Source organism: Bos mutus, chromosome 25 (assembly GCF_027580195.1).
Source record: "Bos mutus isolate GX-2022 chromosome 25, NWIPB_WYAK_1.1, whole genome shotgun sequence".
Lineage (NCBI taxonomy): Eukaryota > Metazoa > Chordata > Mammalia > Artiodactyla > Bovidae > Bos > Bos mutus.
The window spans coordinates 7,112,248-7,139,837 of NC_091641.1; the positions used below are offsets into that span (position 1 = coordinate 7,112,248).

Below are 27,590 nucleotides of genomic sequence, written 5' to 3' on the forward strand. Positions count from 1 at the left end.
AACCCCGGGGCGGGGGCTGGGGGAAAAGGGGGCCTGTGTGCCTCTACTCAGAGCACTGGCAGGCCTGGCCTGGGGGCTTCAGGGAGAGAGAATCTCAGAAAAGTGGCGGCAGCATTGCAGGTACCCCCCGCAGTTTAAAATAGACAAACAACTGACACATTCACTTTGAAGGAAAGCAGTTCCAAACTGAAATCATTGACATTAAGACATGTGTTTTCTTGGGGATAAACTTCCATGCGGAACTTCCCTGACCAGAGATTGAACCTGCACCCCCTGCAGTGTAAGGGCAGAGTCTTAACCACTGGACCACCAGGGAAGGTCCCTCAGTTTCTTTTAAATTACGTGGTTACTTCTTATTTGTGTGTGTGTTTAATAAGTCTTTAATGCTTGGCTAAGAGGCTGGAGTTCAGGAAGAGAGAAACTTCCAGTGTTGAGAGCTCTGCCCTTTGAGGATCTGTTAGAAATGAAGGAAAAAACATCCCAGTAGAGTCTGTGAGGAAAACAGGATTGCAGCTTCCATAGCTCTTGGGCCAGGTCCCCAGTTTCCTGGGTGAGGTGTCCAAAGCCAGGGGTCTTTCCCTGGACCTTGATGCCTCCTGACATTGGTCATCCCACAACGACTTTGAAAGAAAACTCCAGAGTTTCTGCATCCAGGTGCCATCCTTGCAAGATGCTCTATCGGTACCGTCAAGCTCTTTCAGCTGAGTTGGAAATACCACTGATCAGAGCCCGTGGGTTTGCTGCCAACTTCCATCACCTGGAACTTGGGTCTGCAGTTGTTTCCGCAGAACAGTTCTAAGTAGTTCAGAGGGGACACCCTCCTCTGCCCTACCGTGGGAAGGTTGGGGCTTGACTGAGTGTGGTGTTTTAGGCGACCAGCCACCTTCTCCTCGTTCACAAGCCCCGAGATTGGCCCATGTACAGCACGTTGTGTAAGAAACAGCTGTTGTTTTGACAAAGGACGTGCTTGTCTCACTTTTTGAATCACCAGTGTGAGTCAGGGGGTCATCTATTCCAGGACTCTGCCCCTGGGCAGGTGGACGCAGAGACCATGCTCACTCGCATATGGGACGCAGCATGTAAAATATGTTTCTGTAATTACGTGTGCATTTTTTCACATTAGCAGTTTTGAAATATATATATATATATATATTAATTAATATGTATTGCAGTTTTTCCAATCAGGTAATTTATGCATGTGGCAAAATAGCCGAAAGATACATGAAGAGCAGGTCACTTCCTTCCCTTGGCCTCTCAGAGCCAAGCACAGTTTCAGGTTTATCTTTTTAGAGACAATTGAAGCGTATGCAACCGTGTGTGTAGACACTCTTTTAAACAGTGTGGTACTGTTTTGCACTTTGGTTTTGTTTTTTGTTTTGGTTTTTTTTTGCTTCAGTTTATTTATTTTTTTGCGGGGGGTCAGCGGTAGGCTGCATCAGGTCTTAGCTGTGTCATGTGGAATCTTTTGTTGTGACGCAGAGACCCTCTAGTTGTGGCACGCAGACCCTCTAGTTGTGACGCACAGACCCTCTAGTTGTGGCACACAGACCCTCTAGCATGGCATGCAGATTCTCTAGCTGTGGCTCACACACTCCAGAGCACGCAGGCTCAGTGGTTGCTCTGAAGCACATGGGATCTTAGACCCCTGACCAGGAACCGAACCCTCGTCCCCTGCATTGCAAGGTGGATTCTTAACCACTGTACCACCAGGGAAGTTCCTGCTTCAGTATATCTCAAATATCATTCCACCTCATATAGTACATGTAGGAATTTTTTTTGTTTGTTTTTTTGGTTCTTTGTGAATTTTTAATGCCTTTCAGATGTGGAGACTCTCTGTGCTCCTTGTGACATGTGACTAGCGACTCAGGGGCTGAGGGTTCTGTATTTCAGGCCTCCACTGCCATCTCCCCGAAACATTAAATTCCCTTGATAATGCAACATTGTATGTGCAGATAATAAAACAGTATTTGGGTTAGATTGACTAGCCATCTTCTGCTTTTGTGTTGTCCCCAGAGCCTTCTTACAAAGCCTTGAGGTCCTCCAGGGGACTCAGTCAGGGAGCAAGAGCCTTGAACCTGAGCTGCCAAGCTGCAGCACTGGAGGCTCGGGCCCTCCTCCTGGTTGTGCCAGTCTGTTTCCGTGGTGGCAGGTGGCCATACCGGGTGCAATTTGGAGAGCCTGGTTGGTTTTTCACATGGGCCTGCTTGTGTCTGCACGTGTGGGGAAGGGGTGTGGGCCCCCCTCCCCCAAGCATCGCCGCCTGACAGCAGCAGTTCACCCCAGGTGCCCTGGCCTTGCCATCCCCATGATAGGGGTGGGTTAGGCTGCCTTCCATCGAGTGACTGTTGCCAGTCTCAGCCTTCCTGAGGGGCACATGGGGGATCGAGGGGCCCAGAGGGACCCCCAGACCATGTATTGTTCTACTGTGCGCAGGGGAAGACACACAGTAGAAAATGGGAAGGCAGGGTCGGGTCTGGGATCTCAAAGTCACCCATGAGCCCCTGGCATCCAGCGCCTGGTGGCAGAAATCACCAGATGTCTTCCGCCTAGATGACAGCCCCTCCCAGGAAGCAGGGTCTCCACTGAAGGCGCTTTGTTTTTCTCTTAAGTTTTCTGCATCTGTGTGTGATTGGAACCAAACATCAACTTTACTTTTTTTGTCATATTTCAATATTGGCCTTTCTTTTCCTCCCCCTTTCTTGAAATCTCCTTTTATAACTTCTGCTGCTGCTGCTTAAATATAGATGTCTTAGTCCTCCTCCTTACCAGATTGTTTATATTTTTGAGAAGCCTTCTGCTTATCTGCGACTGCTCTCTCCTCTGTCTCCATCCCCACGCTACCACATTGGTTTTGGTTGCTCTTTTCTTCCCCTGCCTTCACTTGACTGGGATGTGTTTCAAATGTGGTCTATCAAAATGTGCAGTGTTTCCCTCTTTTCTGCAGTAGCTTTGACATCTGTTCTTGAAATCGAGCCCACGTTATTCTTTTGGACTTGCTTGCCCAAGATCTGCTGCGATGCCAGAAGCAGGGAAGGAAAGCGGGAGAGAGAGAGTGGTGTGGTGGTACCTCCCCCATCTTCTCGTACCGCACCCCCACTTTAAAAACTGCCTGCCATTTCCAAGTTGACAGCACCCTAGATGTTTGTTCCAGCACTCTGCCACCCTGTCTGGCAGCGGCCCACCCCACAGGGGAACGAATGAAGTGCTCAGCAGCAGGGGCTCACAGACGCCTTCGGTTACTTCCGCCAAAAAGGAAGCCGGGTGGGTGGCAGGCGGGGGAGGAAGGCTCTTGGCTTCCTGGGTGTCTGTGGATGGCTCTTCGGCTTGGTTTTTCCTCGCCATCCTTAGCCCTGCTGGGCCTTGGGGTGTTGGGCCGGGCCATGGAGAAGCCACTTGGAGCCGCCACTTGATCCCAAGCAAGATGTGTGTCTTTAGCAGCCGAAGCCACCCAGCGCAAAAACGCGCCTCTCCATGGCTTCCGGAATGTGTCCTCTCACTCCCGCTGTCCGCCCGGGACACCACCCTGGGCCCATCTGCCACAGGCTTGTTTGACACACAGCCTCTTGGCAGCTCATCCCAGAGCTCCTGAGGCCAAGACACAGGCTCTCTGATGCTCTGAGTGTCGGTTTGTGGTGTGTGATAGAAGTCATCTCACGGGGGACCCACTCCTGGTGGTTCTCAAGAGTCCCAGGGGCCAGTTAAAGAGTTGGTGGGTAACACTGTTTCCAGGTGCTTCACTTCCCAAGTCGATACAGTGCTGGAAGTCGTTATCCTTGGGGCTCGCCTCTTAAGGTCCCTCTTGAGAACGACTCAATGATTGCAGCCGTGAAATTAAAAGATGCTTGCTCCTTGGAAGGAAGGTTATGACCAACCTGGACAGCATATTAAAAAGCAGAGACATTACTTTGCCAACAAAGGTCCATCTAGTCAAGGCTATGGTTTTTCCAGAGTCATGTATGGATGTGAGAGTTTGACTATCAAGAAAGCTGAGCGCCGAAGAATTGATGCTTTTGAACTGTGGTGTTGGAGAAGACTCTTGAGAGTCCCTTCGACTGCAAGGAGATCCAACCAGTCCATCCTAAAGGAGATCAGTCCTGGGTGTTCATTGGAAGGACTGATGTTGAAGCTGAAACTCCAATACTTTGGCCACCTGATGCGAAGAGCTGACTCATTGGAAAAGACCCTGATGCTGGGAAAGATTGAGGGCAGGAGGAGAAGGGGACGACAGAGGATGAGATGATTGGATGGCATCACTGACTCAATGGACATGGGTTTGGGTGGACTCCGGGAGTTGGTGATGGACAGGGAGGCCTGGCGTGCTGTGGTTCATGGGGTCGCAAAGAGTCGGACACAACTGAGTGACTGAACTGAGAACAACTAACAGGTCCTGAAACATGCCTATAGTTAACCCACTAAGTATTTGTTAAACAAAAGCAAATCAGATGTGGCTGCAGAAGACTCCAGGCCCAGACTGTTGAAGGAGAGTCAGAAAGATGCCCCGAGTCGAGCAGCAGGACTGGGATCTGGAGACGTGGCAGGAAGAGGTGCTTGTTATGAGCAGAAGCGAGCGACTCTGGGGAGGGATGGCGTTTGGGCACTGGCCTGACTGGTTAGCAAAGCAGCATGCATCTGCACGTTGTGTTGTAGAAGCCACCGCTTGTGAGGTGTGTGTGGGTACACAGCACGTCAAGTTGAGTGGGTTTGGGGCATGGATGGGGTGGTGGGGCCGGATGAGAGCCCAGGCCTCTTTCCGCTGGTCCCCAGTCCCTCCTGGGCCACAAGGCAGTGATCCTTGGCACCACAGGCTCTCCCCCGGTGTCCTGGTCATGTGCAAATACGCTCTCCTCTGTTCAGAGTGTAATTACAATCTGGTCTTACCTTTTTGTTTCTCTCAACAGAGGGAACTCGATGCCACCGCAACAGTATTGGCAAACCGGCAAGATGAAAGTGAGCAGTCAAGAAAGCGGCTTATCGAGCAGAGCCGTGAGTTCAAGAAGAACACTCCAGAGGTAAGCGGCGTCTCTGTGCTGGGCTTGGGCTCTCTGAAGGAGGGTAGGGTCTTCCTGTCCTAGGGCGAGTTCAGAAGATCAGCTGTCTGCTGCTTCCTTTCGGCCGTCCTCAGCCCTAGTGGTGAGCCCCTGTGCGGGCTGGGGACTGGATTAAACCCTAGCTGACTCTTGATGCAGATGCTGAACCAGCTGGGTGGCCAGGTCAGACCCCCAGCCCCTCTGTGTGCACATCTGTAGGCAGGGCCCTGGAGGGGCGCATGAAGGCTTCATGCGTCTGAGGATACAATATGCTGACGATGCTTCTTGCAAAACATTCAGTCTGGTCAGGCCTTTTAGGACCCTCTGTGTTTCCTGAAATAGGCGTTAAAGGGCGTTGGAAATGTGCTGTTCTTGCGCTCCTCTTTTTTTTTGGGAAGTATGTGTTCAGAGGACAGTGTTTAGAGTGGCTTGGGCAGCCTTTTCTTGCCCTGTTTTCTTGGTCCCTTGTTCCCTGAGTCTTTATCAAAGGATTCAGAAGACGAAAAAAAAAAATAAAGGAGAGTTTTACAGACAGTCAAGCAGACATGGGGATTGCTTTCCGGGAGCTTCTGCCAAATGAGTCCGCAGTGGTTCTTGTGCCGGGGGCTTGCACCCAGCCTCCTGCACCCCCCATGGCAGGTGCTCAGAGCTCCAGCCCTGGCTCCCAGGCCTCCCCAAATTCTTCCAGGGAGGACAAAGGAACAGGCCTGGAGGAAAAGGTGATTTCTGGGAGGGATAGTCTAACTTTCATAATAGTCCCAAAAAATGATGTGTGACTTGAAATTTTTTTTTTTTAAAGTGGACTCATTTTAAGTGTTTCAAAGGAGCTTGCCATTTAAAGGAGTGTTACCATGAATCATTTGGGGAAACAAATAATTAACCCTCGATTTTCAGAATAAATATTTCAGGAGAAAAAAATCTTGGTAGTCCAGTGGCAAGAAACAAGGGAGGAACAGCAGGAGCACCCAAGGATTTTGCGTTTTAGACCCACTGCTTGTCCTGTCTGCCCCCTGCCCTGAGGTGTGTGTCGTCAGTGTTGTTACTGAGCAGACACGTGGGTCAGTAACTTAGGCCTGGGAGGTTGCCGCCCTCTGTGCTGCTGGGGAGTGCCAGGTGGGAAGGGGGAGAAGGGACTGGTGGTCCCCACGCCCCACCTCGTTGTGACAGTAAAGACAAGAGGGGAGAAGGCCGTTGAGCGACCAGCCACCTTCCTCCTCTCAGACTGCTCAGAGCAGACCTTCCTGGAGGGTCTCACTGTGGGGTTCCTCATGCTCTGGTCTTTGACTTTGTTTCCCTAGACCCACCCCAGTCAGGTATGTCTCTCCAGCCACGCTTGGCCTTGATCAAGCACCTAGCTATCCCCACTGTCCTGTGTTCTCACTGTCCTTTCCTTGGTGACCATATATCCAGGGTGGTCATCGGAAACCTAAAAGAGAAGGGCAAGGTCATGCTTCCAAGGCCTCAGTCACCAGTAGGTAGATATAATCCAGCCTATGATGAAATGCCTTGAAGAGAACTGGATTCCTGGGTGTTCCTCTCAAGTCCCAGGGTCCTGCCAGCTGAAGGTGGTGCCCGCTGAGGAAAGGCATGTCCCTCTCCAGCCACCTCGGGCCCAGCACTTAATAAATGTTGACTGGACTGAATGGGCCCCGTCCCTCCACTGGCGTATAAACAGGCCTCATCCTGCTGGCTCCCTAGGTTTGGGTTAAATCCCACGCCAGTAACTGGCCTCAAACTTGGTGTTTTATCTCCTAATCCCAGTAAACAGGAGAGGCTTAGGGTGGAGCAGCCTGGTGGGGAAAAGCCCTCTGGGGCATTGCCTTCCAGGGCATGTTTTGTTTGTTTGTATATTCTTGATTTTTTCTTTTTGATTTGTTTTTGTTTTTATTGGGCTGTAGGATATAAACTGGGAAACATCTCTGCAAGTTACGTCAGGGCATGGTTTTAGACAGTGTCTTCCGCGGAGAGGGGGCTGCAGAACACCTCCTGGAAGGGAAGGACACTGCCATCCTGCCTGTCCCTGGCTCTGGCAGGGGGTCGGGGCTGGTGCTCACTCGGGCTCCTCCTGCTATGATAAGGAGGCCTCGCTGTAGCACAGATTTCCAAGACGTGTGGAAGACAGGCGTGCAGAATCTTCTGTAGGTTTGGAAACCTCTTAAGTGGAGGGTGGGAGTGGGTAACTTTGGCGAGGAGTACAGAGGGGGATTCTTGGGGGTTCTGTGGTGTGAGGGGTGTGGAGGCACACGGAGGGCTCTGATGAGCGCGGGGCCTAGGACCCAGATCAGACAGTGGGTCGTCACTTTATCTGGGGCTTCAGTGCAGAGGAGCCCAACTTGTCTCTGACATCAGTTATTTCTTCTGATTATTCAACAATGGAGGACAGATTAACACTTACTGTTGAGGGAACACTTCTAGAAATCAGATGTGTGAAGATGAAGGTTGCTTAGAACTTTATTCTCAGGGGTTAAAAAAAAAGTTGGCTCGTTGGTAGGGAGGGCATCTGTGGGTTTGGACACAGACCAGCATCCTCATGCCTCACACAGTCAGCCAAGGGAGGACCAGGCTGGCGGGGCAGAGCCAGGGCCAGTGATCTTGCCGGACTTCCACCAAGTGGATTGATTCTTGGTGAAAACCTTGATGTTCTTCTTTGTTCCGGGAAAGCAGAAACTGTCCTCCCAGGGTCCTTTGAGTGTCTGGTGGGTCTAACAGGCAGATGCAAGCTCCAGTCGGGAGTCAAGTGAATGAGGTTATTCCCTGGCAGGGAGTTTGTGTTTTCCTAAACTAGTGCTGCCCACGGGCAACTGGGAAAGCCCAGGGCCTAGGGTGGGGGTGGGGTGGAGGTGAGGGGCCCATGGAACAAGCCAGGAGCACGAAGGTGCCGCGGAAGGCAGAGCCCTGAAGGTTTTTTTGTTGAGAATGAAGTTCTTTCAGTTTCAGTTTTATGTCATTAGATGAATACATTGCTAGTCAATTGATATTATCGCTTCTGTCTTTTTAAACTCAAAATTGTAGTTAATCTGAAGGAGATGGCCATTGCTCTGCATATTAAGTTTCATGCCTTTCTTTGACTCAAAAAGAGTCCCCTTTGAAGAAAAACGTTTTAAATTTGAATTTTGTGACTAAACATCCACTCCCTGTTGAGTTAATGATTGATAACTGAACATCCAAGACTGAGGGTATTTCTAGGTTGGGTCACTTTCTATATTTATCAGTGCAGGTGACTTACTGGCTGGTGTCATTGGGCAGATGACTTAACCTCCCCAAATCTCAGTTGCATCATCTATAAAAGGTGTAATGGCAGGGCCCAGCTCACAGGGTGTGTGTGTGTGTGTATGTCTGTGTGTGTGTGTGTGTAGTACCTAGTATGTGTGTGGCATGTAGTACGTGTGTAGAGCTCCACACAGGCCAAGCACCAACAGTTCGGTTCCTGTTTGTTGTGAGCATTAATTTGGAGCACATATTACCAAACACATGAGATGCAGTTGATTTCTGCTCCTCAAAGTCAGCTCCAAGAACTTAAAAAAGAACCCACAACAAATAAAGGTAGTTTTCACCCAAAATGTTCCAAAAGTTGGTTTGTAATAACAGTTAATCACTTTATAAATATTTTCCAGCACCTTCCACGTGCCAGATGGTTTGGCTCTGGGGATAAGATCCTCTCCCCAGTCTTAGAAACTTCCTTATATTCTCACCAAGGAGGTACACCATCCTGATAAGGTACCTTAAGTGTAGGATAGTGTCTGGAATCTTCTAAATGCAGACTTTCCCCCAGAAACACTCTGAGATCAGTGGGGTTAGTTCCAAACTGCCTGTGTCACAGTGATTCTTACTGTAGGTGAACAAGGCTGCTTTCTGAGGCTTGATTCTCAACCTTTGAAGCAATGGTAAATGTTAAGGGTCACCCCCCCAACCCTGAGAAATGCACATGTTTGCACAGTTTCTCCTGGACCCCTTGAAACTCACTGGGGAGCCCCTGGCTTAGCTGCAAGGATGGCGTTGGTTGTCTCCGTGGTCTCAGCCACTGTGCTGGGAGCTCTGTATGTGTCCTCTCTTCATGTTCCTCCTAGTTGTGCCCAAGCTAGGGGCAGGAGGATGAAAGATGAGGGTGGGGGCCACATGAGAGATGAATGCTGAGGCTTCGGCTGCTGGGCAGAGGCCACTGTGCTCCGGCCTGTGGGCTGGGTGCTGGAGAACAAGAGGTGGGTGGAGGAACTGGGCCACCCCCACTGATGAGGGTCCCCCAGGCTGGCAGCAGGGACAGGTGCCTCTGTGCTGGTGACACGTCCTTCCTGCCCGAGACTGGTGAAGAGCCTGGCTGGGCTGGAGACGGCTTTCTCTGAGTTCTTGAAGCTTTGTGCTGTTAGAACTGTGGGTTCAGTGCAGGCCAAACCCCATGCCCTTTGCTCTTCTGTTGCTTCCATCAGAGCCGAGGTGCAGGCCAGGATTACCTTTGATGCCTCTGAGTTGATAAACCTAATGGCAGGTTAGATGACCAGGGATGTGGAAGGCCCTGACCGGAACCCACCTAGAATACCAGGCTGGCTCCTTATTCTGGGAAACTGAGTTACTTCCCGTGGTGGATGGGGACCAAGGTGGGGCAACATCGCTAGGGTTTCATGATTCTACCTAGGAATTGCTTTTTTCTTATTTTCCTGTTTGGTTAAATTTTAAGTTTGCTCCTGGGACCAACATTTGTCTTGATAAGGATCTTACAGCTGCTACTCGGCCGAGCTGGGACTTGAACCCAGGCCACCGGCTCCCCAAGTCAGTGCTTTTAACTGGTGCACCAGGCTGCCTCACTGACGGGCAGAGCATCCAGAGCAGTGCTGGCCCACAGGGCCCGCTCACAGGACATTTTCAGGGGGTGCCATCCCAGCCCACTGGCTGCGGCAATTTGAATGCGATGCTCGACTATCAGAAGAAGGGTCTCCAGTGGAAGGCTTGGTTCCAGGCAGAGGACAGAGATGGGTTTTGTTTTGTTGCCTTCTTCTCAACAATAGAGAAACTACCTTCTATGGGAAGGAAGAAAGGAAAGCCTCAGACTCGAGATGCCACAATTTTATCATAAAACCATCTTTGGGCCTCTTTTTGTCCTGGCAGTATCAAGTTCCTACCCCAGACCTGTCAGACTTTGGTATTAATCTGTGTTATAAGGGGTCACATCTCTTCTGTGAGGTTTAAAACTGACCTGCAATTCAGGAGCTCTCCTCGGGCATTTTCCCGCCCTGATATATTTTGCCAGAACATTTCTTGCTGTCTTGAGCGTTAATCCTCATGACACCTGGTCCACCAGGCTGACATCGCTCCTGCCAAAACGCACCTGGCCCCTTTCTCTCGTCATCATATCTCTCACTCCTGTCGTCAGGGACAGAGCTTGTCCCCTACCCTGACCAGGGCCTACCTTCCTGGGATCATCACCAACACTGACCACCCTGGATTCCTTGCTGCCCTCACCAGAGAAGGTGACCCTGGGCCTGACACCAGCCACAGCACCACAGCCCCACAGCCCCGCCTCCCAGGTCAGCAGGCCCGGCTTCAAGAAGAAGGGAACATTCTCTTTCCTGCTGACATAACCGCCTGTTCACGAGTGTTCATTTCCTGAGTGCCAGAATCTTAGGTTGCCCTCTCTGTCTCCGGCCAGAGTGTTTTCCTGATTTTTTTTTTTTTTTTTACATTCTTGGGAAACTGTTATAGAAATATCAGGAGCCGTCTTGAGATACGACTCCGGAAGAAATCTCGACCAATGGCTAAAATGAACTAGGTTTATGGATTTCTCCCCAGCTCTGGCAAGTAGGGGAGGGGCGAGGGCATCTGTTTTTGGAAAATCCTCGGTCACTTTTTCATTGATCGGACTCCTTCTCAGTGAGATGTGAAGGCGTGCGCCCCCACCTGCGGAGGTGAGAGGGACAAGGGACGGGAAGTCGCTGCAAACTTTGTGACTCCTTTCGAGCTCCCTGTGAGAGGAGTCAGCAGGCTGGGGGAGGGAGGGGGCAGTAATATATAGTCGTGGCCTGGGCCCAAATGCATTTAGTCACTGCCTCTACAGCCTTTATATAGACACTGCTAGGAGTGACTCAGCCTGGAAAAAGAGAGTCACTTAAAAATAAAGTTGCAACTCAGATGGACACGTCCTGCATAGGCTGCCCAAGACAGCGTGGCTCAGGCTCGGTGAGAAACCCGGGGGGCACCTTCGCCCGACGTGGCCCTGCAGGGGTCCCAAGGTGAGGATGGTCATTACAGCTGCGTCATGGAATTGGCACTAGAATTAAATAAGTTCGTGTAAGACTCCCTATTTTTAAACTCTCAGGGTTCAGACATTCTTTGCTGCAAGTGGACACGTTTGCATGTTGAGCAGTGACTGAATTCTTAGCTTTCCTCTTGTTTTTGGCAAATGGACTGACCGTGGAGGCCTGTGTTGGCTTTCGTTGTTTGCATCCGTCCTCGTGAGAATTAAAAGCCAGCACAGATGGGAGACTGGAAACGTTTTCCTTGTGTCTTAGTTTTCCTTGTGTCTCATTGGACACGGGAATGGATTCACTGAAGACCCACTGCACTGATCTGACAGATTGTGACTTTTAAAGAGGAGGACCAACCAGACACACACCTAGGGACACGGGCCTTTCAAGAAGGGTAGTGATGGGAAGGAGGCCTGTAAGCTTGAAGACCAGGGAGGTGCAGATGGACACCCTCAGTGTCCCGCAGACTGCTCACACTGAGGGTCTAGGAATCTAGATGCACCCCTCTGCTGAGCCTGCAGCTGTGGTACAATCGCTTGCTTCCACTTCTGAAGAGGACGGGCCTGCAGGTCGGAGCTGTGCTTCCATCCCTTGTGTATATTGAGTACTGTGTATATTGTGCACCTTGAGTACTGTGGATGCTGAATGGTCATATTTATAGCATTCATTTAGTAATCTTTTCTTTACAAACAGAAATAAAATATTAAATGTATATTGAGTACTGTGTATATTGTGCACCTTGAGTACTGTGGATGCTGAATGGTCATATTTATAGCATTCATTTAGTAATCTTTTCTTTACAAACAGAAATAAAATATTAAAAAACGTCAGCTACAGGGTGCTACAAGATTCATTTCTCAAACAGGCAGATAAAATTTCATTTAACACTTCAGTTTTACTGTGTGTGTGTGTGCACAGAGTTTTTTTTTTTTTAATTTCAAGAAATGCCTTTCTTTAGCAGTTTCTCAAAATGTTAAACATAGAATTACCCTATGAACCAGCATTTCCACTCCTAGGTATAAATCCAAAAGAACTGAAAACACATCCTCGCAAAAACTTTGTGTCTACTCAAAAAAATGTTGATAGCAGCGTTATTCAAAATAGTCAAAAAGTAGAAGCAACTCATATGTCCATCAAGAACTGACTCGATAAACGAAGTGTGATACACCCATACAATGGGCTGTCATCCAGCAGAGGAATAAGATGTTACCACGTGCATGAACTTGGAAGCATTTTGCTCAGTAAAAGAAGCCAGACACAAAATAATGGCGTGTGTGTGAAATGTCCACAGTGGGCAAACCCATAGAGTCAGAAAGTAGATGAGGGTGGCCCGGAGGATGGGGGTGACTGCTGGAGCTCATGGGTCTTTTTGGCGGGGTGATGAAAGGGCTCAGGAGTTAGGTAGTAGTGATGGTTGCACAAGTTTGTGAGTGTGCCAGACACCACTGAACTGTACACTTTAAAAGGGTAAGCCTTGTGGTATGTGAATTATATCTCAATTATGATTTTCTTAATGGCTTTCTTTGTGGGGTGCGGGAAATCCCTGCACAGGTGGTCTGTTCGCTTGCTTGCTCTCATCCTCTGACGCAATTCCTCCACATCAAAGGATCCTGTGGATTTCGTTTTGGCAGTAGCCAACCTGGTTTGGAAAAGGCCACTCCAATATTTGGCCCAATTATAAAGCCCAAATAATCAACTTGGATGCTTAATCATTCTAGAATCACCCACCGTTAAGTTATAAGAAGACTTTAACTAGAAAAAGTTTAAACATTAAAAGTGAACTTTTAACTGTTACCAACTGAATTCTTGAAGCCCATTTATCAGCCCAAGAGGTTATTTTCTAGTTTCTTTGGGGCCACATTATTCCCCCTCGTTCCAGAGAGACCCTGCAGCATCCTCCCAAGACATGGAGGAGGCCTACTCTAGAGCAGAGCGTTCAGCTCAGGCTCGGACAGCTGGATCGAGTTTAGTCCTTGCTGCAGCGTTCAGTAGCATTGAGACAGAAACTTATCCTCAGTTCCTCCATATGTAGTAATATATCCTGTCTACTTCAAGACGTCATAGTGAGGAACATGTGAGATTCCTGGAAAGTAAATGGCCAGTCCTGGGCCAGACTGGAGTGGCTAGTCAGTAAACAGTGACTGGGGTATTCAGGCCGAGTGACCTTGACCAAGATCACCAAATGGTCAGGGACCCAGATCCTATACTTATAAAGGGAACTGACGGTATTCCAGCTGCTGGGCAGGTGGAAATGAATTCAGTTGTAAGGGACATATAGTAAGTAAGTGCTCAGTACACACTTTTTTTCCTGTTTCCTCCCTTCTTTCCTTCCTTCCTCCTACAAGTAGTTCTGAGCCCTTTCCTGGAGCCAGGGGCCATCCGAGGTTCTGAGATACGGCAGACACCGAGAGAAGGTTCCAGCTTGTGTGGGGGGCGGGCAGGCAGTGACCACATAAACAAAGGACACACAGGATAATTTCAGGACAACATGGCAGTGAGTATGGATGGGTGAAGGATCTTCAGGGAATAGGGCAGTTTCATGAATTCAAAAAATGAAAAATGACCCTTTGCCCCTCTCCCTGTTACTCTTGCTGATTTTGAGCAGGCTGTTTAGCTGTGGGGGAGGGGTGCCTGTAATTTATTCCTTTCAGCCTGATGGCCTCGGTTTGCTCCTCTCACTCAGTGACTTTGAGACACCAGATTCAGTCCCTCTGCTTCCTAAGACCGGGGAACTTTTCCATCCGGACGTCAGAAAGTTGGGTTGGTAAACATTTGAGTTGGAGGGAAGCCTTGTTCTGTTTGACTGCCTTTGGCCCAGAACAATGAATTCTTAGGTAATCAATGAAGAGTTAATCTCTCGGCCTGTGTTGGTGACACAGGGTGCGAGCAGAACCGCTCGTGGTGCCCTGACCTGGGGGCCCCTTGGTGGCATCTGCAGAACCCCCTGGCCATGCTCGCCTCCTCAGAGCGGCCTGACCTGACTCCCTCACTGCGACGTCGCAGGGCTGGCGTTCCCTTTCCTTCCTGAGCCTCTGCGCCGCTTCCTTCATCTGTCTAGCAGTTTTCAAAGGGCTATTTTAAGCCCAACAGACAGATTCTCTGAGAGTTTAATAACCGTCAGAAGGAAAAGGCTGTAATTAGATGCATGTGGCGTGGAAGTTTAGCCGAGACCATGCTGAACTGTATAACCTCCGAGCCTCCATTTTCTCATCCAAAAAATGGGAGTGATGACAAGTCTCGCAGAATTATTACGAGTCAGACAAAACGCTGTAAACGGTCCAGAAGAACCTTGGCAAATAGTGAGAGCTCAATAAATGGCCTGTTGAGTGTAGGTTATAAAAATCTAATCTTTTGAAAGAAGAAATTGTGTTCACAAGTGAATTTTAAAGCTATAAACAAACTGTACTTTTTTTTTTTTTGGCTGTACCACGTGGCATGTGGGATCCCAGTTCCTTGACCAGGGGTCAAACCCAAGCCCCCTGCAGTGGAAGCACAGAGTCTTAACCACTGAACAGCCAGGGAATTTCCCTCCTTCCCCCAACCCCCCAAGACTGTTAAAGCATTAAGTAGACTATAGGCCTATAAGCTATAGACCTAGTTTCTAGGGCAGACTTGAATAGATTGACTAAAATTAAAATACGTGCCTTCCCTATGCATCTAGATGGTCATTTTATCTCCCTTTTCACTGGTTTTCCTGTTCATGGAGTGGAAATATTTGCCCTGGACTCTGTCTCTGGAAGCTCTGCTTTGGGAGCAGCCCATAGCTTGTCTTTCTGGTCGGCAACCTCAACCGAAGTATGTGTTGGGTGGAGAATGACATTCTCCACTTAGGTGTAGATAACCTGGGTGTAGAAAGGAGCTCACAGCCTCTTCTCAATAAACATCTTGTCATGTGCAGTTTGTTAGGAATGATGTCTAAATGGGAAAGCCTGAAAATTTGGTTGAAATTGTGATGAGCTGTTATTTATTAATGTTTATTACAGCGAAGCATTATGCTAAGTGCATCACAGTCACTCGAGAAGGCTGGTGTCTTTAGTGCCACTTTACAGAGTATCAGCCACCTGCCTCCCAGGCAGATTCCCGGGAACCATGTCATAACCACTGTGCCAAACCGTCTCCTTTTAGCTTTCAGAAGTCAATTTTTAGTTAGTTAATTGTAAGCTGTTTCTCTTCTATAAGTTAAAACAACAACTAAAATATATCTAGAGAGAAAGAGTATTGCTCTGAAGTGACATACTCATATAAAGGTCACTGCGTGTGCTGGGAGTGAATTTTGTGTGGTTAATACCCAGGGAAGAGCAGTTAGGCTGAAATCTGGCATTTACTTGAGAATGCTGGTCACCTTATGGGAACTCTTATAACCCAAAGCACAGGAAAATTTGCCCTTCTGTTTTGAGATTTTTGTCAGTCAAGAAAGAGACAATCAGATGACAAATCCCCCTGACCCTGAGATCTGTTGTCTTGGGTTTTTCTTGCTTTGTCCAACGGGGCTATGGCCATTGAGCCATAAGGATTGAACCTGGGTTTCCTGCATTGCAGGCAGATTCTTTACCGTCTGAGCCACCAGGAAAACCCAACGCATAGGAATGGTCAGGGTTAATCATTGAGCACTGATTTATTTTTTGGCTGTACCACTCGGCATTCCAGATCCCAGTTCCTCAACCAGGGATCAAACCTGAGCCCCTTGCAGTGGAAGCGCACAGTCTTAACCACCAGGGCAGTCCTGAATGCCGATTATTGACTGCTGTCAGCTCTTGGTTTAACCTGAAAATGTGAATTGCAGAAAAAGTAATTTACAAGGAGCATTACATGAACCTACCAGGCAGAGTGTAATCATTTTGTGTGTGGTCCAGTGTTTTAACAGGAAGATAATATGATATCATTAATACAGTTAAGGAATGCTGTATTTGGAATCAGGACACTTAGATCCTGACTCTGGTTCCACCACTGACTGGGTTTGAGGGCTGAACAGGCTGGTTCCCGGTCGGGTCCGCTCTGTTGCTCAATGGCCATGCAGTGTGGCCAAGACCCAACGGCCCTGGAGCTGGGCCAGCTCTTTCCCGCTGCAGCTCACTCCTGTTCGTCCTCCATGGACCCAAGACTTCTGGGCAGTCCTTTCTTCTCAGTGAATCACCTACTTTACCTCTTGGGGGTTTTCTATTTAGAATTAATTCTTCACAGCAGCAGGTCAACGAGGTGATCTCATTTTATGTGGGATGGCGTGTACCGGGGCCGCTCTGTTTTGAGGGCTCTGGTCACTTCAGGGACACAGCAGGAAGAGCTCATAATAATGCCCAATACTTACTGAGCTCCAAGCACTGTTCTAAAGACTTTTAACAGTGAAAGTGAAAGTCGCTCAGTTGTGTCCAACTCTTTGTGACCCCATAGACTATAGAGTCCATGGAATTCTCCAGGCAGAATACTAGAGTGGATAGCCTTTCCCTTCTTCAGGGGATCTTCCCAACCCAGGGATTGTACCCAGGTCTCCCGCACTGCAGGCAGATTCTTTATCAGCTGAGCCACCAGGGAAGCCCAAGAATACTGGAGTGGGTAGCCTATCCCTTTTCCAGCAGATCTTCCTGACCCAGGAATCGAACTGGGGTCTCCTGCATTGCACGTGGATTCTTTACCAACTGAGCTATCAGGGAAGCCCAATACTCACAGGAGCCCGGTGAAAGTAGGTGCAGTATTTTCTCTCTACATCAAAGAGAGGGCAACTGAGCCCCTTAGAGGAGGAGGAGGTCCCCTAGGGCATCACAGCTCAAAAGCAGAGAAGCCGGCTAGAGGTTGGGAATGCAGGCCTGCTCGTGGCGGGTTTGAGCAGCCCCTTGGGGTGGGAAAGGCCCCCCAGCCGCCTCCCCCACCCCACACAGTCCCCTGCCTCCCCAACAGCCAGACTCCCCAGCACAGTTCAGGGAGGGAGTAGTGACTGGACTGCTTCACCTGTGGCTAACTTGCATCCTGGGCCACTTTAGCTGCAGGACCCACCCTTGGTGTTCCCTACTTCGCATTTGAAAAGTCACTGTTTTAGTTCTGAAGTCCAGATGGGGCCCCAATTTAACCCCACATTTATTCATTCGTTCACTGACTCTCCTTCTGCCGCCAAGAGCATCTGCAGTGAAGTACCCTGAGACTGGACTCTCAGTGCCAGCTGGGCTGTTCCTGGGGACCCCCAGCCTTGGGGAGGGGGGATGACCTCAGCTCCCCACACCTCCCACTCCACCTTCAACACTGTACCACAAGAAGGGTGCATTTGTAAGGTACTGGGTTCATTTTAACCCTGCAAACGTTTTGAATCAAACAGAACTTGGCGCACGCATCTTCTTCTAAGAAGTTTTTGTGTGAGGGAATAGCCCTCGGGCAGAAAGATTCAGGAAGTACAACTGCCTTGGCCTCCTCTGGGCCCCACTCAGAGGCCTCACACAGGATTGTACCTGCATGACATTGTCCTTATATAATCAAAGCCGTGTAACCAGGCTTATTTTTTTTAATAGGAAGTATTTCTGGCATACCCCAAAGCATAAAAACAGAACGCATAGTCCTGTGCCCTTTGTGATGACTGGCAAGATGTTAATGTTTTGTCCATTTGCTTCTGATGCCCCCGTTTTTCTTTAAAGGGAAATAAACTGTTACATATGCAGCCAAAATCTCACCTCCATGCCTTGCCTCTCCTTTCCTCCTCAGATGTAAGCTCATCCTAAAGCTGATGTTTCACCACCATACGCTTTTCACACTCACAGCAATGTTTATGCATGCATGAATAACCATAAACAATAGATATTGTTTTATATCTATATCTGTTTTACTATTTATGCACATGGAAGGCAAGTGGTATCTTGCAATGTCTGGATATATCCTCTGACACCTGGCCTCTTTAAACATTTATTCCACTGTGTTCATGAATCACAGAAGATGTGTCCATTGCCCTCCTGAGATGACACGTGGATTCTCCATTGTTGTTGACACTTATTATTACACCTGTCCTGGGGAGAGGGTTCAGGAGTTCCCCAGGGTGGACCCCCAAAAGCATGGTCTCTGATCACAGCTTGGCCAGGTGGGTGCGTGTAGCCTCGGTGGCTCCATGCCACCACCCTCTGCACCCCTGCAAGCCCCCGGTAGCTGTTCTGGCCATGCCCTCCATGGGTTTTGCTGTTCCCTTGTTTCTCATGAGGGAGAACATCCCCTTGTATGATGACTGGCCTGCACAGTTTCCTCTTCTGCATCTCAGCTGCTTGTATCTTTTACCCATTTTCCCATCGGGCTGTTGGCTGTTTTTTACTGACATGTAGGAAATTTTTATATCCAAAATCTGGATCCTCGTTGCTTACATACATGGCTGCTCTCTCCTCCCAGGGCCTGTCTCTTCACTATGTTTATGTTGTCCTTGGTCACCTGGAAGATTTTAATTTTAACGCAGGTGACTTCTCCTCCCCACCTTCCCCCCCCCCACCTAGTCTTTGATGTAAAGTTTGGTTATTTGAATCTTATTTCAGAAACTCCCTTTACTGATGTCATAAAGATAGTCTCCTGTGCTTTCCTTCAATCGATCTTTGTTTTTGTGTTTTACATCAGGCCTGTATGTAGAGCATCATGTGGATGGTGATTCGATGAGGCTCTAATTTTATCTTGGTCCATTGAGGGCTCCTCACCCCAGAACCATTTACCATGGGGTCCACCTTTCCCCAGGATTAACTTTCCCACCTCTGCCAGGTACCACACCTGCCTCCAGACCCCCAGGCTGCCCAATCCCACACTGTTGTGTGGGATGAGTATTACTATATTACTATCATAATCATTTCCACACTGTTACTAAGTCTTGATATCTAAAAGGAACGTCCTCTTGGTTCTTCAAAACCATCTGGACTGTGCTTCTGTATGACTTCTATTTGGTGTCATTTGAAAAATTCTGTTGGGATTTTTATTGCAAAAGCATTGAATTTGTAGATTAATCTGGAGAGACTTTATAAGGTGTTTCGAGTTTGGATGGAATGACTCTTGATCTTATTCTTAGGTGGGTTTCATTCCATGCTGGACTCCAGGGATCCATGAAAACCACACTCTGTTAACTTACTCTGGTTCCTAGTGTGGATACAAAATAGTCAACATTGAAGGATTGATCATTGTAGTCTGGAGCCAGGCATAAAAATAAACCCCACTCTGTTATCATAGGTGGCTGTGATTAAGATCAGGGGAAAGGTCGGCGGTGGGTCCCCTCACATTGACAGTTTTCTTCAGAAGATTAAGTGGTTCTTCATTTTTGGCCCAGGTCATCAGTAGCTTAAAGCCATTACTGTCTATTGGCTGTTTGGTTTGTCTGAAATATGGGGCTAGTCTCAGCCTATTTCCCTGGGGTCAGGTGTGTTCACATAATCAAAGTGCCAGGAACCCCATATCATATGCATGTGTGTGTGTGTGCGTGCGTGTGTGTGTGTATACACAAAGCAGCCTTCTCTGGGGAAGAATGCACAGTGCCAGGCTACAGAGATGTCCTTTTGTGCCTCTGCATTTTAAAATGTGCGTTCTTTATTAGTAGAGTGTTTTCAGGCTTATTTTTAAGACAGGCTTGTTCAGCCACAGTTGCATGCACTTTGGAAAATGACCATTTGTGAAGCTGTCAGCCATGGGCAAACTGAAGAAAAATGAAGATGCCTTTTCTGTTGATGTGTGTTCAGGGATTTTCATCAGCCCAATGCAGTTCCCATGACCTGTTCAGGCAAGGGCGATAGCTTCTGTTTCCTTTCATTAAAAGTTGAGGACGAGGATATTTTTACTTATTTTGTTTAGATGTAAGCAACCCATGGAAAATATCCCATGTATATGCAAATGGATACTTTGCCACAGTAAAGCAAAAAAAAAGGACTAGTTCTGACAGTGATTGGAGACCAAAAAATGGGGGGAAAAAATGACCTGTGAATAGGGATGAAGAAATTAAAGTGAAAAAATATGGGAAGAATAGGTTGGGCTGATAAAGTGTAAAACTTGGGGTTTAACTCTTTTTGCTGTTGTTAGGGAAATGTTTGGCTTTCTTTCTCACTTTTTTTTTCCAAACCTATTTGCACTTGAAACTAGATAAAATGTTTGACTGTATTAATTTTCCTGATTATAAGTGTGGGAAAGGAGTTCCATGGTAACCCTTCTTAAGTAAATGAACTGATATGTTAGAACCAGAAGAGTTGAGAGTAATTTTTATTTTAAAATTCTTTTTGCATTAACACATCTGCAGTGTTGAGGAATATATGGAAAATTGAAATAGTGCTTCTATCCTGCCGTGTCTCCAGCATGTCAATAAATCACCTTTTTTTTCCTTTTAAAATGTCTGGCCTTGTAATTTATGTTTGCATAACCCATTACTAAATTCATAGTAGGTGTTTTAGTTGGCAGGCATTATTCCAGGAATTCTGAGGATCTTAAAAAAAAATACAGAGTCTTTGTTAGTATTTATATTTAAGTGGACACTTTCCTTTAAAAAAATGAATTAGATTAAAAAAAAAGAATTTGGAGCTGACTGTTTACCTTATTCTTAAGCCAACAATATTAAAGCTCTTATTTCCACATTATCAATTGTCATGAATTTCTTAATAGACTTTATTGTTATTCTTTCTCTTTAAAATTAAAATTGGCAGAAGAAAATGATATTAAGCTCATACTAATTTCTAGATAATTTTCCATAGGTTTCATATTGCACAGAAAATAAAATTTCGTTTCCCTAATTTTTAAGTTTCTTGAATGCCACTGACCATTTTAGGAATAAAGTGAAGATGAATATATTCATTCATTTACACTGTTTGGAGCTTGAACAGAAATAGCAACGTTCAGGGTTAGTTCGCATACTTGTGGCTTACCTTTGAGACCTTCTAATTTTTAAGCAGACATTTAAAAATAATCATTATGTCTTCTAGTCCCAAGTTAGGAGAACTTTTAGAGCTTTACTTTGAAATTATGAAAAAAGTTATTTCTGTTTTGTATTGTAAAATTTTTTTAATTGATTTTTTTAAATGGTAGTTAGAAAGCCGGAAAGGACACTTAGAGTTTTCAGAAGAAGTTTGTTGTATTTCAACATGCTTCCCTTCTCTTTTCCCAACCCCCGTCGACTGGTTAGTAACATTTTCAATATAAAATATGTATTTCAGGCCATTTGAAATCTCTGTGGCCAATCAGAAGAGAAATTGTTTCTTCCCTGGGAGCCTTAATATATTTATCAGGAGGTCTACAGCCTCTTCAGTGTCTTTGTGAAAGAGAATACAAAGTTATCAGTGGTATGTTTAAAAATTCAGAGTTTAACCCGCTCATACTCTGTTCTAAAAGTCCACTCGTGCTATAGAAGTTTGACAGCTTCTCTTACTTTCTCCTACTTTAGTTAGGCATTAAAAGAAACGACAGCTTTCTGTTGTTCTTGTTTATGTTAAAGATGTAGCTAATTTGACATTTTAAAGTACCTTATTTTCATTATAATTTTAGTTCCTTATCAGAGGTGTTTATTTTGGTGATATTACTCTGACAACCTTCTACACTTACAGAATAATTTCTCTAGGGTTCCGAAGGTGCTTCTTCCATTTCTGCATTTATTTCTGGAAACTTTGGGCTCTTATTCACTCTTGCTGGAGAGGAGCAGGGTTTTGAGAATCTGTCTGACTTCTAAAAACCCAGCTCTCAGTCCAGAGCCTTTCTTGCAAGAACAATGAAAGTGGATTACAGAAATGGTATTGCAGCTTTCAGGAGATGAGAAGCACACTTTCTGGCTTTTTGTGGAGTTCTCTTCCCCCGCTCAATCTCCCCTGGAGTTGGTGGCCCCATCGGTCGTCCTGAGCCCTGTGGTCATGTCCCAGAAAGCGTTTCCACCAAGGGAAGGTGCTGTGCCAGAAGCCGGGAGAAAGGAAAAAGGAGGTGTTTATCGTCCCGAAGACGCCTTCCAACTTTTATTATTAACTCCTTTCCAAAGTAAACTTTCGGGTTTGTTTCAAGTCACTTCTGGCCAAAGTACAGTTGGGTTTGCTGTGTCCTCTAGGGGGAGAGGCGAAAACAGCATCACCCTGGGCGAGGACGAGGTGGGGGCCTGTTCCTTTAGGGAAGGGAGGGGGTCTGAGTGACAGTGAAGTGAGCGGGGACTGAGAATCAGGGTGCATGAGTAAACGCGGCCACCTCAGCAAGACTTCCACAGCTCTGTGCAGGGCCATGGACTGTGGGCTGGGCCCTCTGAGAGGTGCTGAGGTATGTGGAGACCCCCAACTCCACCTGCCCCCCACCCTAGCCCAGTCAGAGACTGGCGTGGAATTAGATTGTTTGGATAAAGAGTCATAAGTGACAAAGTGGTAGGGGCAGTGCCCAGCGGACACTTAAGAGAATGGGCTCTGGAGTGAATGCAGGAGCCCTGACCTGGGTCAGGGCCAACACATGGCCGTCACCAGGAGTGGACAGTCCGGGGAGGACGGCTCCAGCCACGGCTGGAGAGGCTCCAGGGCAAGGCTAAGGAATGTGGACCTTGCTCTGCCCAAGGCCCTGCCAGTATTACAGGGCACATGCCCAGGAGTGACCCGGCCCACCTACACGTCCCAGAGTTGGTGCCACACTCTGTGGCATGGAGCATGGATGCCCCCGGAGCAAAGGTGGGGCCGGAACCGCTGGGCCCCTGCCCTGAGGGGCTCCATGGGAAACAGCTGTTCTCCCACAAACAGAAGATGTCCTGTCCACTCAATACACACCTGTCGTGTGCCTTCTCTGGGCCAGGCACTGAGGATGCAGCAGAGAACAAAGTACCAGCCCCTGGCCCTGGCAATGTCGCATTCGAGTGGAGGAGACAGCCAGCCAGCGAACAGATGGGAGCGGGTTCCAGGGTATGCTGATCATGGGATGGGGAGAGAGAGACGGAGAATTTAGCAATTGCTTGGCCAAGAAGGGCAGGAGGGAGGCACAGGGTAACAAGAGAAGGTTTTAAGGGGGTGGCTTTGCCACCCTGGGGGGACCCGAGCTTGTTCTAGGCAGGGGCAGGACGGGGGGAAGGAGAATCCATGTGTGGTGGGGTATACTCCCAGAGCAAGGTCAAGGTCACAGAGTGGAGAGGAGAGGGATCTGCGTTCCAGAGAGTGGCATCAGCTTTCCTGGAGAAGTAGGAGCCGTTGTTCTTGAAGAGCGAGCAGTAGACTGAGTGCTGGGGAAGTGGACAAGGTGTACAGCCTTGAAGACGGTTGGGGAGGGATTCAGCAGATCACAGATGGACGGACAGTGGTGGTGGCCATCTTGGGTGTGTTGTGGTGCCCAGCCACCAGGTGTGCAGAAGGGGACAGCGGGTGTCCTGTTGAGCATGGCGGAAGTCAGGTGACCGACCCTGTGGTCCCCACTGGAAGCATTCAGCCTTCTTGTCTCTTTACCAACTTGCCCTGGCCTGGATACTTTTGAAGTCTTGCCAACCAGTTACTTATAGGTCATGAAGCCAAAGTTCTCATGTCTCCGAATTTTAAAGGTTAAGAAATCAGCTTCACTTCCAGCCATGCAGGAGCCACCCTATGTCAGTTATTTTCCTAATTTAGCTAATTATAAAAATCTCCTGGGTGTGTGCTTGTTAAATAAAACTACCGTCGCTGGGCCCCACCCTAGACAGAGTGAGACATAATCTCCTGGAAAGGGCCTGGGGACCTGCCTTTAGAACCAGCACCTCAAATTCTTTCTCGGGGGCTGACTGGGGCACCAGCCTCCCTCCGTCTGACCCCAGCTGGGGTGATTTCTTCCTCCACGAGGATGTAGGATGGGGAAAGCCAGGGCTGTGGTTGGGATCCCTCCGTCTCCCCACAGTGATGCTTGGGGAGCGTGTGTCCAGTGGCCACCTGAGCCGGGTGGTCAGGGCAAGAAGGCATGGTCAGCCTCAGTCGTGAGTGAGGAAAGCAGCCTGTGAACAGTGTTAGTGCTGCCACTCCTGCCAGCAGCTGGGAACCTTCTCGAGGTTCCAGAAGGCCTCTGGGAACGAGCATTGTCACAGTTGCTCGGACCTGGAGGTGTTCTCCGGGTTGTCTGGTCCAGTCTGCTTATTATCGCATGTGAGGAAACCTAGGTCTGTGTCTGGCCCAGCCTCCACGCTGCTTGCGGATGGTGCTGGGCATCTAGGATTGCTTTTGCTCAGTGATCACCAGGCTTTGGCTTCGGCCTCGGTTGTTCAGATGTCAGAGCCCCGGGTGGTAGGGGGTGCTCCAGAAGGAGCAGGCGCCCAGACTGGAAGTCCCCAAACCTCAGCAGGACAGCGAGTGGGCGTCCTGTAGAGATGACTCTGCCTTCTGAGTGTGGTGAATGGTAGAAACCAGGTCTGCGAGCCATGCCCAGAGGAGGACCTGGTGCGGATGGTCCCTGCAGGGCTCCCCTGACGACTCCTGCAAGTACGGGCATGCCTGTGCTTGCGCGCATGTGTGTGTGCTTTGAGTGACTTAAAGCAGTTTTATAGGCAGGAAGTGTGGCTCCAGTACTGACCGTGGGTGCTAGTGCTCAGAGCTCATGGCACACCAGGCACTGTGCTCACGCACTCTGCATGTGTGTTCCACGTACTCGTCACAAGGGGCTCCAGAGGCTGGCTGTCTCGCTGCTCTGTCCTAGAGAGGAGCCCAAGGTTGGACTTGACTGGGACATAGCAAAACCAGGACATCTGAGCCAGCCAGCCTGGCCCCAGAGCCCACCTCTGCATGCTCAACACCCCTGGAGTATGGGACCCTGTGCTACCAGCTCTCAGGCCAAGCAAGTCTCCTGTTTTTCCCATTAATGATTTTAGTGATTTTCTGGCTAATTCATTTCATGCTCACTAGCTCTCTCTAGCAGATCGGATTTTAACAGACACCAAAGATTTTTATAAATCATGGGAGATGGTCTTAAGTGGAGAAAATTCTTTCTTCTTATCCACTCTCTTACCTCCTCCTCATCCCCATGCCCCACAAAAGTTGGGAGAAGGGCGAATAACAATTACCATAGTGAGTATCCTGGTCTAGGTACTCCCTCGGCTTTAAAGATACTGGTCAGTGAGAATGGATTTGACCTTTCTGGCTACTCCCTAATTCCATTTGTAGTACTGGCATGAAGGTGTTGGTGTAAAATCAGTGCTTCACTTGGGGAAAATTTTTTAAAAGTCAGATTTATATTCATTCACTCCTTTTTAAGTCTCCACTTCTGTGAATTTTGGCAAATGTGTACCATTGTGAACCACCACCACAATTATTACGCAGGCCAGCTCCCTCGTCCCCGGGTTCCTCTGTTCCTCTTTATAGTCAGCCCCTTCCCTACTCCCAGGCCCTTGGTGACCACCCATCTATTTTTCTGTTCCAGTTCTGTATCTTCCAGAATGTCACAGAAGTGGTTACAGAGCCCCCAAGTCTGGCTTCTTCCCTGTAGCGTAATGCATTTGAAACTCAGCCGTGTTGTTGAAAGTACCTGTAGTTCCTCCCTCTTTAGCGTTGAGTGGAGTTCCTTTGTATGGGTGTGGACCACAGTGGGTTTAGGTTCATGCTGCACTTTATCTCAGGATCCCCAACATCCAGGCTCCTGGAAACGTTTAAAGCTGTACGCAGCCTTGCGCCCAGTGCTGCCTGATAACCCTGATCGGTTTGCTAGGGAGGCCGGACAAGTGCACTCTGATTCCTGGCAAGAACAGTCATATCACTGCCCTGTCGCTTTGGTTTGCATCACCCACCCACCCTCCTTCTAAGTGCCAGGGTCTTCCTTGAAGGAGACGGGGTTAGTACTCAGTCGGTGAAGCTGACCAGTTCCTGGTCCTGTGTTCCAAACAGAAAAAGGGCTTGAGAGTCACTGGAAACAAGCTCATGCAGAGGATTCCAGCCCCCTGGTGACGGAGGTGGTGGGCGAGGCTGGAAGGCCACACCTGCGCTGAGAGACTTCCGTCAGCCGGGTGCCTCGCCCCCTTTGCCCTGTGGACTGTAGATGCTCTTCCTGTATTTCCTTATGTTGTTACTTCATTCCTCTGCCCTGTACTTTCTGCTATGTGTATGCTCCGGGAGGGTGAGAACCATACCTCTGTTCCTTCTCCATCCTTGGTTGGATCTGGGATTGGTTGATCCATTAGACACCCTAGTGCAGGTGTGCAGAGCGGCCCAGGCCTCCCTACCTGGCCCAAGGATGCTGTCATCACAGCTGGGCAGGGAGTGGCGAGGGGCTCAGCAATCACTATCCCACTCCGTCACATTCTTCTGGAGAAAACCGAGGTCCAGGGAAGGACACCAGCTTGCAAAGAGTCACACGACAATCCATCAGAGGGACCGGGACACGCCGGAAGGGTCTGCTTCCCCACTCCCCCTGCCATCAGTTGCCCCGCACAGCTCATCTCCACACCTTAAATTTGAATAGTCAGAAGGAAAAGGGCAGTGTGCCGGGCTTCCTTGAGCCAGGTGGCTCTTTTAAAGCCGGGGCTTGTTGCCAATCTGACCCCGTTTCCATGGAAGCAGCCAGCGGGGGCAGCTTGTTCCTGTCAACCTGAGGTCTGGTGGAGCCTCAGCCCCTGACGGCTCGCCAGCTCGCTCCCTCGGAGGAGGGGACCCAGGAGCCCTGTGAGAGGCTCTCTCCCTCTTGCTTTTTGCTATGGAATTTGGCTGGAAGGGAAAGTTGGTACATTGCTCATACCAGCCTGCACTTCCCCCAGGACTGGCACAGAGTGGACTTCGTCACTGCCCTGGGGAGACCTCCTTTGGGGGCCCTGCTTAGGGGTGGGGTCCCCCTTAGAATGTGGTTCTCCCGTCGTGCCTGGAAGCTTGGCATGCCGCAGGCCATGGGGTCGCAAAGAGTCGGACATGACATAGAGACTGAGCAACATCGTGCCTGGAGATCCTCAGAGATGGAAACAGCCATCTCATACGTTTAAATTTTGTGCTACAAGTGAGCTCTTCAAAGGACTATCTCAATGGAATCTATTTCTTGAAGTTAATTTCTTCAAGCTCCCGACCTCCTTTTCTCGCGGAGACTGCCGTCCAGTGGTTGTGGTTTGATGACCCGATGGTGAGAGGAGATTTGCCTGCTGTCCTGTCCAGCAGTTTTAATGTCTTGGCATTCCTGAGCAGGGTCTGCTTCGTCTCACGCTGGGATCACGGCTCGGTAATGAAGCCTTTATTACATCCACTCGTCAACAGATAACATTCTTTGAAGAATCCTGAGTTTTTAATTACCCCGCTTAAGCCTCTGGACACATGCGTTCTGAGGGGCATTTTTGCATTGCTAAATTCCAAAGTTGATTGCAAACCTTAAAAGACTAGAAATGCTAGGAGCAACTTGCCGAGTCACAGACCGGGGAAAGGCCCACATCCTCCCCCTGCCTGCCCCTCCCCCGACCCGGTTCGCCATGCCTTTCTGT

General features: G+C 48.6%; 1 protein-coding gene across 1 annotated transcript in view; it reads left to right on the forward strand.

The window, feature by feature from the left end:
- CUX1 (cut like homeobox 1) overlaps positions 1-27,590 on the forward strand; it is a 330,995-nt gene that overhangs the window by 72,324 nt on the left and 231,081 nt on the right. The window contains 1 exon segment of the mRNA XM_070362072.1: positions 4,899-5,009. Within this exon segment, the coding sequence (XP_070218173.1) occupies positions 4,899-5,009 (111 nt within the window).